Raw genomic sequence first — 17,185 nt, 5'->3', positions numbered from 1 at the left:
TCAAATCAACGTGTGATTGATTTATTGCACCACACCAATGTTGCACTCAGTTATTCATCATACTTAAGCATAGAAAAAAACTATAAGCTATTTAGAAATATGCAAACAAATATTTTCAGAGTGAATAACAAAGAATATTAAAATCCACTATTAGACAAGAACAAAAATAACATGACAGCAACACGGTTTGTTTGTTTTTCGGCTTTTTCCTGATCCGCATACTGATTTTTGGCTTGAGCCCTTTACATTCCAGATGCCCTTCCTGACGAATACCCATGGTGGTTACTAGTGGAGATTTGAACACGAGGCGTCCGCTCCAGAGTCCAGAACACTAACCACTACGCCATGGCGGGCTCCAACATGGTACATCCTAAATGGTCTTATTAGGAATGGTACTAAGAAAGCAGATTACTCTCATTATTTTATAGATGGAAAGGCCAAAAATGCCAAATATGATAATATTTCCAAAGCAGACCTTATCTGCTTTGGAAATATTGGACCAAAACTGGAAGAAAAGTTCCCAAATTTGTTGTCCGTAGAAGAATGCAAAGACATTCTAGACAGGAATCCCAATTCCATGTTCCTCACTGAAGGGACAAAAAAGTAAGTCATTCATATTGCTATGTCAACATGATGATAAAAGTTACTGAGATTGCAGAACCAGTGATAAGTCAAGAAAAGTCAAAATATTAAGAGAAAAAAAGATTATATTTTTTTTAAAGTTTATATGAAAAACTATTTTAAAACAGCTGTAATATTATGGGAATAAAGCCATGTTATTATGAAAATAAAATTCAGAGGAAGGTTGAACTAAACAGCAAAAGCAGGGTGGCAAAAGGCCAACTTGAACTAATATTTGAGTCCCATTGCTAAGATGCATTGTTTTTCTTTCTATATATATGTATATATGTCCCTTCATATATATATATATATATATATATATATATATATATATATATATATATATATATATATATATATATATATATATATATATATATATATATATATATATATATATATATATATATATATATATATATATAGATATATATATATATATATATATATATATATATATATATATATATATCTCAGAAGATCTTTCAGCCTTTTATGTTTCAGTTATGGCCCCGCTGGGAAAAGGGACCCTCTGGAACCAAGAAGACCTTAGTTGCAGGTCTAAAACGGGCCAAGAGGAGCACGGCAGCCAGGAAGACGAGAGGAGATGACATCATTGAAATGACGTCATAGTTCCCAGTCGCTGCCATTGAAGATGATGATGATGATGGCGGCATCCCTCCTTTTGTCCACGCTCGGGATGGATGTATCGTGACAAAGCCCCAGAACCGGAATCCGGAATCAAGTTCCAGACACGAAACGGACCGGAGTTCGGATGTGAGCGGAACGATGACGAGATGATGTGAAGTGTGGATGGTTGCGTTCCTGGGCGCGTGTGTGTGTGTGTGTGATGAGCAGGCGGCAGTGTATCGGTTCTGGTTCTGCTCAGAAAGGAGGAGGAGACACATCGGGGTGTCGGTGAGGCAGCACAGTCTTGTCATCATGGCGGCCAAGTCTGACGGCGTCCTGAAGATGAACAAGAGCGACGTGGCCTTCACTCCCCTGCAGAACTCCGAGCACTCCGGTTCGATCCAGGGGCTCCACCCGAGCGTCCATCCCGACTGCAAGGGCACCGGGGACGCGGACTTCGCCAACGGGGAGTCGCGATGCTGCGGCCGCGGCGGCGGAGGCGGCGGCTCCAGGTCGACTTATGTGGGTCCGGGCCAGGAACCGCACCAGAACCCGGTGTGGGACTGCTTGTGGATCCTCACCGCCATGCTGGTGTACGTGGCGGACGTGGGCACAGACGTGTGGCTGTCTGTGGACTACTACCTGCACCGGGACTACTGGTGGTTTGGCCTCACGCTAGTCTTCGTCGTGCTGGGCTCCTTCTCCGTGCAGCTCTTCAGCTTCCGGTGGTTTGTTCACGACTTCGGCCCGGAGGACGCGACGGAACACGCCGACGGTCCGCACGTGGACGGGAACAAGCTGCTGAGCGGAGACGTGAGCCCTCAGCACCACCCGGCCACCCCGCAGAGACAGGCGTCCACCGCCAGCAGGAACACCAACACCACCAGCACGACCAGCACCGCCGTGCCCGCCCGCACCCGGAAACCGTCCACCTCCTTCTCCTTCTGCGTGTGTTTCTCTCAGGCCCTCATCCACATCCTCCAACTGGGACAGATATGGAGGTAAGAGCTTGCTCGTCCTTTATGGATGTTTGCTCTCATCACCGTCAATAATAATCTATCCAACCTGCTCCGAGTGGCGCCGTCCACCTGTTGAAAAGTCTCCTATGCACCTTTTGTGCTGGACTTCAAAGTGACAATAGGAGCCTTTTATAGGAACCCTTAATAGGAACCTTTATAGGAACCTTTAGGAGCCGTTGTCATGTGACAGTCACGTGACTGCCCCAGGTTATGGCTTCCCTAAAATGGCAGTTTAGGGGAAGCTAGCTCATTTTCCTCCATGAGAGCTAGCTTACTCTTCTTACGTTATTGCTTCAATTCATAGAAAACAAGCTAGGAAAATATCAGTTCAAGTTATTTATTCTATGTGACCTACATCGCTGTGGTGTCGTCGTGTAAAACTAGTTTGATTATATCGATTGTGTTACCATAGCAGTTACCACAGTTACCATAGCAACACATATGCAGCCACAGTTTCCCCAAGCACCCCCATGCGCCAGGTTTAAAACTTCTACATATATGATAGACCGGTACAGATCCATCTTTAACGGCACTTGTTCCGTATTTTCCTTCCACCAACATGGCGTGGGGGCTAGCTTGCCTGGCTGTACGACGGTCAGGCTGGGGGTTCGGTTGACAGTCTTTAGCTCAACGGCTAGGGCGCTCCGGGCTCAAGGCCACATTACACTTTTTTCAACTTCCTGTGAGTGCTTTGTTGGAAAGGGTGATTGAAGGATAATGTCGCTGATGCTGGGGTTCTCAACCTGGAGTAATTAAGTTGAAGCAGCTCAAGATTATTTTATTAACCGATTAATCAGTTATTTTTTGATTAATTCGATAAAAAAAAACCCACACACTAAAAAAAAAATGTTTTTGCACAAATAAGTGCAAAAACACCAGGTTGGGTTTGAATCGTCTGCAAAAAATAATAATAATAACCTGAACCATTCTGACATTCATTCAACGTTTTAGCATTTTTCCACAGCATTTCAGTCCAGCTTCAGCTTCCGAGCGGCTCCTATGTTCATTCAAATTTTCAAACCTTTTCAAAGCATTTCAATTTTGCTTCAGCTTTTTAGAATTCACACACAATGTCTACTGACATCGCATCATCTACTTGTTGTTATTATTATTATTTAATATGATTGTAATTATTATTAAACCTTGCAACTCTTGGAGTGTGGGCATTCAAACATTTATCAAGACAGGAGGTGACCAAATAAGTAAGACAGTAAGATGGACATTCTAGTTAGGTTGCATTTTCATTTCATTAATAATGTAGTCTTAGTTTACTTTTATTGCGGCCCAATAAAAAAACAAATTGTGTGCTGCAAATGGCCCCCGGGTTGCACTTTGACACCTCTACAGTAACATAACTCCACCAGGAAACCCCAACTGGAATGAATATTTCAGTGTGTGTGTGTGTATCCATGACACTAACACAGGAAGAGAGTGTCTGCGGTACCTCTATAACTGCATAGGTAGCATTAGCTAGCTACAGTATGTACACTGTCTATCTTCAAAAGTGTGATTCATCGATCATTCATTTCTGATTTTAAATGGGGCTCACGTTTAATATTGTCTGAATATTTACAAAAAATAGAAACTTTTAGCAACATGAATACACTGCTTGGCTGTTTGTTGGCCGTTTGTTGGCCGTTTGTTGGCCGTTTGTTGGCCGTTTGTTGGCCGTTTGTTGGCCGTTTGTTGGCCGTTTGTTGGCCGTTTGTTGGTCGTTTGTTGGTCGTTTGTTGGCCGTTTGTTGGCGCGGTGCGTGCATGACGGGTACCACGCCTTGCGCTGCAAGTGGCTGCAGGTAGCCTGGCTGGCTGTTGGCCGCATCTGCTATTTTTCCCTTGGTGGCGCTGGTCTTGTCTATGTGTGTGATCAATGTTTTTTACTTGTATGCCAAATTGTATGCCGAGATTTTTTTTTTAACAGTCCCACACTGTGCTCCTTCATTTAGGAGTCTAGTTGTTGTTTTTTCCCCTCCCCTCTACTAGTGTTGTCCCCCTTCTTCACCCCATTCATCGCCCAATCATCCTGTCCTGTCACCCCTTGTGTCACTGCATAGTATGTTGTATATGTATGGACGGATGATTGTACTATTTGGCTTGTACTTCTGTATAAGTGACAAGAATTAATTCTCTGCTAAAACCAAACCGAGAAACCTGGGAGTGATTTTTGACAAGTCACTAGAACAGGGGTCAGCAACCCGCGGCTCCAGAGCCGCATGTGGCTCTCCAGCCTCTTTGTTGCGGCTCCCTTTGCAATGCTTTAATATTTTTTAGCACCCGTGTGGTGAAAATGCACGTCTTTGTTATGAGTTTACAAAAATCCAACTTTGTGTGAGACCATGAATGCATCCTGACTGAGTTCTGACTGGTGACTGAATGAGCAGACAGGATGCTATCCAGTTCTCTCTGACAGGTTAACATGAAGGGAAATGAGTAATACTTTGAGTTATTTGAGTTATTAATTATTATTAATGAGTTATTTGACGATTCTAAAAAATAAATTAGAGCTCATTTAAAAACAAAAGTTTATCTCCAGTACTAGCAAGAGTACTCCAACTCGTCTTTTTTTTTCCCACCAATGTTGTTTTAAACATACAACGTTTTGCGGCTCCAGGCTATTTTTCTTTAGTGGGCAAGTGGGTGAAATGGCTCTTTTCATAGTAAAGGTTGCCGACCCCTGCACTAGAACATCACTCTAGACCAGTGATTCCCAAAGTGTGGGCCGTGGTGGTACTGTAGATGGGCCATGAGAGGTCATTGCAAATATTTTTTAAATTATTTTTATTGTAAAATATTTATAGCATGATTTAAAACAAATATGTATAGGCCTAAGTAATAACCTTTTGTGTGTTATTGATCTGTCACAATATTTTAGGAACCTTATAGAGTTTATGATTGGAATGTACATAGCTCTCTGGTCATCATGCCAGGGGGTCATTAAAGGAGGAGCACGTAGTACGTAGTGGCGGGAAAAATGGAGCGCAGTTGAGAAAACAAATTTGAGAATTAATTCTGTCATGTGTGTACACCACAGATGAAAACCATTTTGAACCATTTTGACATTCATTCAACGTTTCAGCATTTTTCCACAGCATTTCAGTCCAGCTTCAGCTTCCGAGCAGCTCCTATGTTCATTCAAATTTTCAAACCTTTTCAAAGCATTTCAATTTTGTTTCAGCTTTTTAGAATTCACACGCAATGTGTACTGACATCACATCATCTACTTGTTGTTATTATTATTATTTAATATGATTGTAATTATTATTAAACCTTGCAACTCTTGGAGCGTGGGCATTCAAACATTTATCAAGACAGGAGGTGACTAAATAATCAAAGAGCATTCTTTCAGTTGCAACTGCCTCTTCACATGTGTGACAAGCTGGCTCGACTGCAGGTAGTCCAAAATGCTGCAGCGACGCTCCTGACAAACACCAATGAGGGTTTAGAAACCTGAACGAAAGACAATAACAATGAGAATGACTTTCTGTGTAAACATCCTCAATTCAACGTATTGTCATAATAATTCCTCTCTCCGTCCCGGGCCAGGTATCTCAATACCATCTACCTGGGCATCCGTAGTCGTCAGAGCGCTGAGACGGAGCGGTGGCGTTACTACTGGAGAATGATCTATGAGTTTGCAGACGTGAGCATGCTGCATCTGCTGGCCACCTTTCTGGAGAGCGCTCCTCAGCTGGTGCTGCAACTGTGCATCATCATACAGACTCACAAACTACAAGCTGTGCAAGGTACAACACACACACACACACACACACACACCTGTGTATGTACATGTGTGGTTATTGTTGTGTGGCACCGCAGTGGGTTTGCCTGAGTATAAGATTAAGATTAAGATATGCCTTTATTCGTCCCTCAGTGGGGAAATTTGTATAATTTTGAATAATTTGTATAATTCCTCGGAATGGACAATCTGAACAAAGCATCCACGCCTTGGTGGCCCAGCCTCTGTGTAGACCGGATTTAGATCTTTTAGAGTGGGGTTAGGTCTATACCTGGGGTGTCCACATCCTGTAAGGTCAAAGGCTGCAGGGGCCGCTGTTATATGTAGATCTGCCTGGAAGGTACATGTAAGAAAAAAAATGTTTTTGCTAATTTTTGCATTTAATGAAACAATTTAAAAATATGTCGGCTTCATTCTTGTGGATCTTTTTTATTCCAAAACATTTGGGACTTTTTTCTCGTAATATTATAGTAAACCTCGGATATATCGGACTCGGATATATCGGAAATTTGCTCACAACGGACAGATAAAAAAGAACCAATTTTTCTATAATGCATTTCCAATAAAAATTCATTGCATATAACGGATTTTGCCTATTTCGGACAAAATCTCCAGTCCCGTTCCAATGCATTTCCATTAAATTTCCCTCGCATATATCGGATGGCCGCATCGTGGCGCTCCGATTCGCTGAATCGTGACAGGCCGCTATACGACGTCATTTGCAGCGTTTGCAGCGTTGCCTGCGCGTCCAGGTACATTGGAAACATAGTCAAGGAAGTGCCTTTTTATAACGGATAAAATCCGATTTACGCATATACCGGATATAAATCATGCGTGAAACGGACATTTTCCGGTATACGCATATAACGGATTTCGCTTATATCGGACAAAACCAGTGGGAACAATTGAATCCGATATATCCGAGGTTTACTGTATAATGTTTTTCCTAACAAAACAGCATTTATTCAGTGTTATAACATCAAATGTCTGAAGGGCTATATGGCTGTAAAGCCTTTTTGGGAAGCGCTGCTCTACACTAAACCATAATTTGATGCAGTCACAATCAGTATTTATCTTCTATGTGACACAAACATCAAAATGAAATCAAATATGAAATCAAATATATCAGTGGAAATACAAAGTACATACAAAGTCACCAGTTTGTTCATATACTGTGACATGGAGCAACTCGTCGCTTTGAGCTTTCTGACGTCACTGGCGGCCTGCTAGCTGGCCCCGTGAGGCGAATCTGAAATCTGATTGCTAATAATAGTATGTATGTGACATGGGCCAGCACTCCTGATTTTGAAGGCCCTGAGCACATGACATGGGCGGGGACAACAGAAATGTGTTCTGTTAATTTTGTGTCTCAGGTATGACAGCAGCAGCGTCCCTGGTCTCCTTGGCCTGGGCGCTGGCCTCCTACCAGAAGGCCCTGCGAGAGTCTCGTGACGACAAGAAGCCCATCAGCTACCTGGCTGTCATCATTCAGTTCTGCTGGCACTTCTTCACCATCGCGGCGCGGGTCATCACGTTTGCCTTGTTCGCGTCTGTGTTCCAACTCTACTTTGGCATCTTCATCGTGCTGCACTGGTGCATCATGACCTTCTGGATCGTCCACTGTGAGACCGACTTCTGCATCAGCAAGTGGGAGGAGATTGTGTTTGACATGGTGGTGGGCATCATCTACATCTTCTCCTGGTTCAATGTCAAGGAGGGACGCACAAGGTGAGCTTGATTGTTTTTCTTTGCTTTGTAGAACCACACATGCAGACCTGCTTGTTCTGAATGCTGCATGGGGACAGAGCTGATGGGCGGAGGGGGTCAATGTTATTTATTTATAATAAGTAGGGGAAATCTTTTGGTGGGCTGCACGGCGGTCGAGTGGTTGAGCTAGGAGACCCGAGTTCGATTCCACCCTCAGTGTGGAGTTTGCATGTTCTCCCCGTGCATGTGTGGGTTTTCTCAGGGTACTCCGGTTTCATGCTAGGTTAATTGGCCACTCCAAATTCGGTCGTGTGGTTAGCACGCAGACCTCACAGCTAGGAGACCAGGGTTCAATTCCACCCTCGGCCATCTCTGTGTGGAGTTTGCATGTTCTCCTCGTGCATGCGTGGGTTTTCTCCGGGTACTCCGGTTTCCTCCCACATTCCAAAAACATGCTAGGTTAATTGGCCACTCCAAATTGTCCATAGGTATGAATGTGAGTGTGAATGGCTGTTTGTCTATATGTGTCCTGTGATTGGCCGGCCACCAGTTTGGGGTGGACCCCGCCTCTCGCCCCAAGACAGCTAGGATAGGCTCCAGCACCTCCGCGACCCTCGTGAGGAAAAGCGGTAGAAAATGAATGAATAAAGGAATTTACTCTATCAATCCGCTTTTTATACCGCTTATCCTCACTAGGATGGGGGTATGCTGGAGCCTATCCCAGCTGACTTTGGGCGAGAGGCGGGGTACACCCTGGACCGGTGATATTTACTCTGTATTAAAATAACATAGACCAGTCCAGGGTGTACCCCGCCTCTCGCCTGAAGACAGCTGGGATAGGCTCCAGCACCCCCGCGACCCTCGTGAAGAAAAAGCGGTAGAACATGAATGAATAAATTTACTTTCTATACCGCTTATTCTCATGTAAACGGCTAACAATGCTGATACTATGTACTAAGATTTGATGACTTTTAGTGCCAATGTGCATCATTGTGGTTCCATGCTAAATCCATGATAAATGGCTAACGCTAGCAAAACACTTCAGCCACGGTTATCACATTGACAGCCCATCAATAGCAGCTGGAAGTCCAATTTAGCTAGCAGTTCAGTGCCAAAATCATGAGAGAGATGTGAAAATGTGAAAAGTACTGGTTAGTTGGGCCATTCTTATGCCAAAGTAGCATTGTATATGACAATAAAAACTATACCTGCACTGCTCCAGTCTCTGGCAGGCCATGGAATCTGTATTAAGTCAAACACAGCGACAGTAGATCCAAATAACTTCGGTCTTGCTACAAGAGCCAACTTTACCAATCTAAATACTCTTTTTTTTTTCTCCATTTCCCATCAATATTTCTTCCACCTTGGGGCTACAGAGTTACTGTGCTTCAGCCAAACTACGGTGGGGGCCGAGGGTCAAACAGGAGGAGCACATGTTAATTGCACATAAAAAAATTTGCCGCCGTTAAAGGGAACTTCCGGTAACGCGTCATTAACACGTTAACTTTGACAGCCCTAATAAATATACTTTGGAAAAACCGTAATGAAGTGACGCTAAAGCTTAAAGCTAAAAGACTGTCACGTACAAACACTTTTCTTTTTCCATTTCCCATCAATATTTCTACCAGCTTCCACCATCGGTGGAGTTTGCATGGGTTTTATCCGGGTACTCCGGTTTCCACCCACATTCTAACAACAAAAACACTCCAAATTGTCCCTAGGTATGAATGTGAGTGGGGGGGGGGGGGTTAAATATAGAAACTTCCTCTGCTGCTTGCTAGGAACGTCCATGCTGTTTTACTAGTAGTTGTATGTGCCTCACGGCTTCCATTTGTATTCAATACAAAACGTCAAATAATGATGGTGCATTCATGGCACCTAAGGAACAGCATATGGGGTGAAGTTGAACATTAATAAAACTGCGCTTGCATCGGATTTTACCGATACCCACAAACTAATGAATCTTGATTTTTTCCCGTCAGTTGCATCCATACCCGGTGAATGAGCGCATCGATGTATCAATTAATATCGATTATTTTCCACACCCTGAGTGGGGGATGCAGGCTAGCGTGACCAACTGTTGTGTTTGTCTTCCACGGTGGTGCAGGTGTCGTCTGTTCATCTACTACCTGGTGATACTGGTGGAGAACGCCGCTCTCAGCGCTTTGTGGTACATCTACCGCTCACCTCACCCCACTGACTCCTTTGCGGTGCCAGCGCTTTGCGTCATCTTCAGCAGCTTCCTCACCGGCGTTGTTTTCCTGCTCATGTACTACGCCTTTTTCCACCCCAACGGGCCACGATTCGGACACTCGCCAAGCTGCCAGCGCCTGGACCTGGACTCCACCGCGCAGTTCTCCACGTTGCCATCCGAGGGGGCCACCAACTCCCTGCGTTCCACCCTGGGGGGCGCCACCGCCACACTAGAGCGTGACGGGAAACACTCAGAAAGGGATGGGTGCATGCCGGTGTTTCAGGTGCGACACAACGTGCCGTCCACGCCGTCGTCTCGCGCACCACGCCTGGAGGAGACGGTCATCAAGATCGATCTTTGTAGGAACCGCTACCCGGCTTGGGAGCGCCACGTCCTGGATCGGAGTATACGTAAGGCCATCCTGGCTATAGACTGCTCCTTGACTCCACGGCTGCAGTATAAAGACGACGCTCTGGTACAGGAGAGGTTGGAGTATGAAACCACGTTATAGTATCCAGCAATAGAAGACCTTTCTACCGCTCTCATCTCCACATCCTCCGTGTCAACTCGGTGGTGGCCATCAAGGAGAATACTGGCCTGCTCAATCATCTGACCATTCAACATCTCCTGTTTATTTTTATAAGTCTCATCGGGGAAGCCCACAGTGCGTCCAAACGCAACCCTAAGGCTGATGCGTTCAGGGTCAGAACATCCAAACATACCAACACATCCCTCCAGACATGTATGACCTTTGTCTGGAATGACACTTGAATCCCCCCCCTTCATTGCACAGCGTGATGAGTAAATCATCCCTGCGTCAGAAACGTCACCTGTGTCCACTCAGGTGACCTTGACTTCTGACGACCTTGTGTTCTTGGTGCCAAAAACATTCCTGGGAAATGTTGTCTTGCTTGTGGAGCTTATGGATGTGGAGCTCCAGATGGCCTGGTAGTCCCCTCACACATGGAAGATCATTGCGGTCTGAAAAGCAAGAAAGTATAGCAAGCATCCGTGCGCTTGGAACCCATAAGAATCCATCCTGGTGTGCTGTGCATCTTGGGTAGTCATGTGACAGCTGTGTTGATGGATGATAATTATGCTATTTATAGCATAGTTATTCTCCGTCTGCACCATCAATCACCTCAGACATGTCGATGGAGGATCATTGTAGTCCTTCGATACATGGCTGTTAGCAAACACAAACAGCCAATCAACGCACGATGTAGCGCACAAACACAAAAGGTAAGCAATGGATGATGTATATATAATATATAATAATATATAATAATGTGATGCAGGACCTGGATATGTGATGAGTGAGGATGGTTCAATGTGACAAGGGCTCAGCCTACACAGCAAAAAGCAACAGATGAGATATATATAGTATGTGTGTGTGTGTGTGTATTTATTCCACCATAGGTGAAAAGGCGTATTAATAGTACAAACTTTGCTCTTTTTCTCCAACTTTTGCTCCTTTTTTAAACATTTTTCTTAAATTATTTTGTACATTCTATTTTGGTATTACCGTATTATGATTTTTTTTAATTAATTTATTTTTATTCTTAAAATTGTTGACTTTGTCATTCGAGTTTTTTCATATTTTTACTTCATTCTCGTACAATTGCAGCTTTTTTTCCTTTCTGTTGACCCCACCCATTTCAACATACTTTTCCTGTAATATTTTGACTTTATTCTCATAATTTACACAATGATTTACCAAAGATGCCAACTTTGTTGTTTTTTTTCTTATATTACAGCTTTAAAGAATAACATACTTTTTTTAAATATGTCATGATCATGATATTACGATATTACCGTAAAAACGGTAATAACCATAAAAAAAAATTATTTTCAGAAATGACTGCTGATTCGTTCATGTTGCTGTTTTATTTACCGCTTCCTACATTCCTACAATAGAATAGAATAGAATAGAATAGAATAGAATAGACTTTGGGCATCCCTGGTTTAAAGGTCTGAAACTGGTGGCTAGTGATTTGGATCAGGTGTTTTGGTTTTTAAAGTCCATCCAGGTTGTTCATTAAGAGGCTCATATGAAGAAGGGAATAATCCACTTCGCTTAAAAATATTGTTTTTACATACTTTAGTTCTCATTTATTTATTTCTTCTTACCTTTTATTTGCACTCTATCCGTCTCAGGAACAGTTCTGATACTTTGTTGTAAAAGTCACATTACCTTCTGGTGAGCTCGGATATATACCATATTTTCTGGACTATAAGTCACTCCAGAGTATAAGTCGTACAATGCCAAAAATGCATAATTAGGTCGAAAAAAACATAAATAAGTCGCACTGGAGTATAAGTAGCATTTTTTACGGGTAATTTATTTTCGAAACTACTTGACCAAAACAGACATTACGTCCTCTTGGAAGGCAAGTTCTAACAATAAAAGAATAGAGAACAGGCTGAATAGGTGTAAGATATGCTAACACAATGCTTATTCAGCTACATGAAAAATAAACATAAACAGAAAAAGTGTCCAGTTTTTTCATTGATAAGTCGCTCTGGAGTATAAGTCGCAGGAACAGCCAACCTATGAAAAAAAATGCGACTTATAGTCCGGAAAATACGGTACTCATCCTCCATCTTGGCAGTCAAATTCATTCATTCCTTCAGCAGAGTATAAACCTACAGTAGCTTGTTAGGTTTATGGTGTCCAATGTTAAAAACTATACAGAAAATACATTTCTAATACACTTTGATTTACATATATTCATATTTATTTTGTCATGAAAGCTCATTTTAAATCTATTGAACAGTTATGATGCTTTAAGTAGGCATCAAATGCTAGTTGAGCCCAAGCAACAAACACATGGCGTCTTCTTGTCCCCCAAAGATTGGCTCATTCCACTCACCCCCAGAGACATAAACAGTTGCTTCCATCCAAGCCTTGTGGATCACAGGCAGGTTCTATGTTTCCCATGTGGTCTACACCGTAGCCACCATCAGGACTTGGAATGGATTCTTATGGGTTCAGGAAGGAAACGGTAGATATAAACAGACACATATAAACAGATGAGAACTGACAAGGAAAGGAATCAAGGATAAAGGACACAACCAAGCAACCATCTTCGCCAAATGGAACCAGTAGTAGTACTCTGACATGCAGCATTTTTGTACTTTTGGAGATGATCGAGGTACTTACAAGTCGTTGTGTCTGTGTGTAAAGTACTGTGCACGCGTCTTATGTCGCCATTGGATGTGTTTGTACTTCCTGCTTGACGAGGACACAAACAGACGCTAACAATGTTGACGCTTCCATCGATGCCACGTGACTCCGAACAACATTCCTCTCCTTAGCCTTTCTTTTGGATTCTGTCGGAGAAGGTTTTTCCAAATGGTATTAAAAATAGTCGGTTACAGCGCCGGTTCTTAGCATCAAGGAGGTTGCCACGTCCGTTTAGGAAGTGAAACTTAAGCTAGTGTGCCTGGAAGGTGAAAGTAAAGCTGGTGTGAAAGAGAACAATTTATCTATTGTGTCATTTCCCATCAGCCGTATCTGGGAATGCCTTCCATTGGTAGATTCAGTCCGTAGTCAAGATGATTTTTCCGACTTTTTCCACCTCAAAGAAAGCTGTTCAGATAAATAAGAGTGGTCGATGTGCACCGAGTACCTTAACCCTTTGGGCAAAACCAACAAAATTGGGCGTACATCAGGGAAGTGGTCCTAGAATACAAACAACTTCAAATTTCCAAATTGATCACATGACAGAGTGATATGATCGGATGGGAGATTCCTAGTCCAATCAGACTCCAAACCAAATCTCAGACCCCCCAAGTGTTTCCCAGCTCTGATTGTGCTATGTGAGTGTGGAAGTCATACTGACTACTACATACTACGAGACTGCGGTACTACACAGAAGCGGTTTAGTATTTTTAAAGTGATGGCCTGAGACTTTTGCACGGTAGATTTACGTCTTAGATCTTAGATATGGTCTGAGCAGACTAAGTAAGCTTTTATTCTTATATACACTGGAACCCACAGTGCTGTACAGTACGTACTGAGCAGTACAATTGTGGTAACTTCTGGAGTATACATCACTGGAATATGTGATACATTCAACTGGAAAAACATCAGCAAAAAAACTCGACAGAACCAACTTTGGTCACGTCATGCACCCAAGTGGGTGAGCCCACGGGGTCCAATACCGGGGAACCAGGGTGGTCTGATTATGGGACTGAAAAGTGGGCGGCACTGCACAACAATCTGGCAATCTGAGGAAATGCAGGCCTGAATAGTCCAGATGAGATTGCTTACAACCCAGATGGAAGTGTAATGCCACAAATGGCAGACAGATGGCAGCAAAGCAGCACATGACTAAATCATCATTTTTACGCATTTTAGTCATTATTTCTACATAAGATTTAATTCATTTTTAATTGTTGAATACAATTTTGACGGCCTGTTATTTCATGTTGCTGCAGTGACTGATGTCATTTTCCATATTGATGCCGACCCTCTGAACGGAAGCTCCATGGATCTAGGAGCACCAAAAGCACATTAGATTACTTGTCCGTTACTACACTGGAATTCTTTTTACAACCTTTGCACAAAGTAGTCAGGTTTTTTTTTTTGTTTTTTTTTTAAATCTAAGTACAATGCACTGTAATTCTTCTCGAAAGCACAACACAAAGCAACTGGATAATCAATCAATTAGACTGTTCATCTGATTAAATTAGGAAATATATCAGCATCTACAACAATGTCCTGAAATCAGGTCAAGGATTATGGCCACAGCCTCTTTAAATATTAGCAGAATAAAGTCATAATATTATGAGGAAATAACTTGTTATTGAAATAAAAATGTCATAAGATTTAAGTTGGGCGGCACGGCGGACGAGTGGTTAGCGCGCAGACCTCACAGCTAGGAGACCAGGGTTCAATCCCACCCTCTGCCATCTCTGTGTGGAGTTTGCATGTTCTCCCCGTGCATGCGTGGTCTCCGGGTACTCCGGTTTCCTCCCACATTCCAAAAACATGCTAGGTTAAATGGCCACTCCAAATTGTCCATAGGTATGAATGTGAGTGGGAATGGTTGTTTGTCTATATGTGCCCTGTGATTGGTGTACCCCGCCTCTCGCTCAAAGACAGCTGGGATAGGCTCCAGCACCCCCGCGACCCTCGTGAGGAAAAGCGGTAGAAAATGAATGAATGAATGAATAAGATTTAAGTTGAAACATTCATTTCTAAAGTTATCTAGGTTGGGCCAAAAATGCTAATACTGTGAGAATTCAGTCAAAATATTATAGATTATCGTATAGAGTCATAATATTGAAATATAATATAAGAAAATATGAGGGGGGGAAACAAGAGTAAAAGGGGAAAAAGGACAAAAAAGTGTAATTGGGTACAAAGACGATAGGATGCAAGGCCACATTATGCTGAGAACTTATATATACTGTACGTATATACATCTTTTTAACCCCGCATATCAGCTTTGTGATATAGTTGAATGAGCCTTAAATTAGGCTGAACTTCCCCCTTCCGATTTTGCTGTTTTTTTCCCCAATTTTCCAAGTATTTAAATTTTTTCAAAAATCATTTTGAATTTTTTTCATAATATTCTGACTTTAATATGACAACTTTTGCGCCCAAAAAATTACTTAAAAAAAAAACTTCAACTCTAATATTAAAATCATGTTCTTTTTCCTGATAATGTTACAAATGTATTTGTGTACAATTTTTGGGGTATTTTTCCCATTTTGATTACCACTTTGATCTATTAATATTTTGACTTACTAAGGTTTTTAAAAAGTCGATAAATAATAAATATGCTAATAAATAGCTTTGTCACCCGTATCACAAAGCTGAGATGCAGGCTTTTTTTCCCTAGGAATATATATACAGTATGTGCTGGTGTACAAAATATGAAATACCACATTTAATTCTTAATTATGCGGCCATGGAGATGGCGAAACAGTCCTGGTGTCACGGTACGCCATCATCAACGTGTACGTCCTTAAGGGCCGCTTTTCCGACAATGAACAATGGCGGCACATGTGCGTGGATGGATGCTCCACTGAAAAAGCCAATTAGGAATACAAATGTAGCGTTCCACTCCAAAAATAATCATGTTCATTATTCCAATCATTCAAATATCTGGAACATCTTAGCATATTTGACCTACAGGAGGGCTTTTAATACAACAGGACATGAAGAAAAGGATGATTTTGGAGGGGTGGATGGTGCGGAAGTGGTTTATCAGCGTAAATAAGATGGTCGACTCCATAAGTGTAAATAAACATATGCAAAGTGTACATGTGGAAAAAAAAAAGATCTCGTCCTGAGTTGTGACTGTGACGGGCGTCTTTGGATGCCATGATGATGTAACTATGAGCATATAAAACAATACATGTGCTGTATGTGGTGTATTTTTTCAAGAAAAAAACATAAAGATGGCATTGTGTGATGAAAGTGAAACAAATGTCCAAACGTGTTCAAAGGGATGAAAAAGATCATTGTAAAAAAAATAAAATTAAATTTAAAAAAAAAGAATCCTGTTATGAAGAGGATCAAAACATGTTTTTTTGTATATAAGGAATTTTTTGTACATTTTTATTTGAATTTAATGCAACACAAACTACCAAAATTCATTAAATAAAGTACACTGTGGTCCATTTTCTGCCCTGTTGTTGATGTAATCTTCCTTTGTTTCATTGTCTGCTTTACATTCTATGAGATGTCGAAGAAAAACGCGTGCTAATATCCAAACAGACATAATTGTACATGTGATTAATTTACTAAATTAATCAGATTAAAGCACGCAAATGTTGGGACTTGTCTGCACTGTTAATCACCATCAACATTCACAATGGCGGTACCAGGTCTGCTTGGAGCTGGTGTCCGACTACAGTGCACCTTAGCAAATGTCTCCCTACCAAGCCCCCGGCAGTGCAACAATGCATTATGGGTATTAGCAACAGAATTACAGCGCCTGGCCCTACGACTGCTGACAGCTAGCAGAGTACTTGGTTCTTAATGTTAGCAAGTTCACTTCCACGATGAATCTGATTCATATGGCACTATGAATAAATATGTACCAATATAAAACACTCACAGATGGTTGGTTCAATTCCTGATTTGAGCTCAAACTAGCAATTTTATCTTAGTTTTATTCTACATTTTAGCGTATTTCCACAGCATTTCAGTCCAGCTTCAGCTTCCGAACGGCTGCTCATTATAAATTTCAATTTTCACACTTTTCAGTATTCACATGCGATGCCTGCTGCCATTGCATCATCTAGTTGACTTGGTGTTAAT

The 17,185-nt window shown here is 42.0% G+C and overlaps 1 protein-coding gene across 2 annotated transcripts; it reads left to right on the top strand.

Annotated features, from left to right (window-relative positions):
* Positions 1-6: 6 nt before the first annotated feature.
* On the top strand, positions 7-16,848 carry xkr4 (XK related 4). 2 transcript variants are annotated; one of them, XM_058074269.1, is made up of 5 exons: positions 7-363; positions 1,126-2,252; positions 5,813-6,012; positions 7,379-7,733; positions 9,820-16,848. In XM_058074269.1, the coding sequence occupies exons 2-5, from the start codon at positions 1,435-1,437 to the stop codon at positions 10,415-10,417; spliced, it is 1,971 nt and encodes a 656-aa protein (XP_057930252.1). In that variant the 5' UTR covers positions 7-363; positions 1,126-1,434; the 3' UTR covers positions 10,418-16,848. The 2 variants fall into 2 exon arrangements, with proteins under 2 accessions (XP_057930252.1, XP_057930263.1); XM_058074280.1 differs by lacking the exon at positions 7-363 and having other exon boundaries at positions 1,111-2,252.
* Positions 16,849-17,185: the final 337 nt, after the last annotated feature.

Source organism: Doryrhamphus excisus, chromosome 1, assembly GCF_030265055.1.
Source record: "Doryrhamphus excisus isolate RoL2022-K1 chromosome 1, RoL_Dexc_1.0, whole genome shotgun sequence".
In the NCBI taxonomy this organism is placed as follows: Eukaryota; Metazoa; Chordata; class Actinopteri; order Syngnathiformes; family Syngnathidae; genus Doryrhamphus; species Doryrhamphus excisus.
Note: the sequence above shows the minus strand (reverse complement) of the source record. Positions and strands in the feature narration are given on the sequence as shown.

What these genes read in the sequence shown, in the direction of transcription:
- xkr4 (XM_058074269.1), top strand. Translation starts at nt 1,435, where the DNA reads ATGGTTGCGTTCCTGGGCGCGTGTGTGTGTGTGTGTGATGAGCAGGCG. An exon ending in CAACTGGGACAGATATGGAG is followed by an intron (nt 2,253 to 5,812) that starts GTAAGAGCTTGC and finishes GTCCCGGGCCAG; the next exon opens with GTATCTCAATACCATCTACC. An exon ending in CAAACTACAAGCTGTGCAAG is followed by an intron (nt 6,013 to 7,378) that starts GTACAACACACA and finishes TTTGTGTCTCAG; the next exon opens with GTATGACAGCAGCAGCGTCC.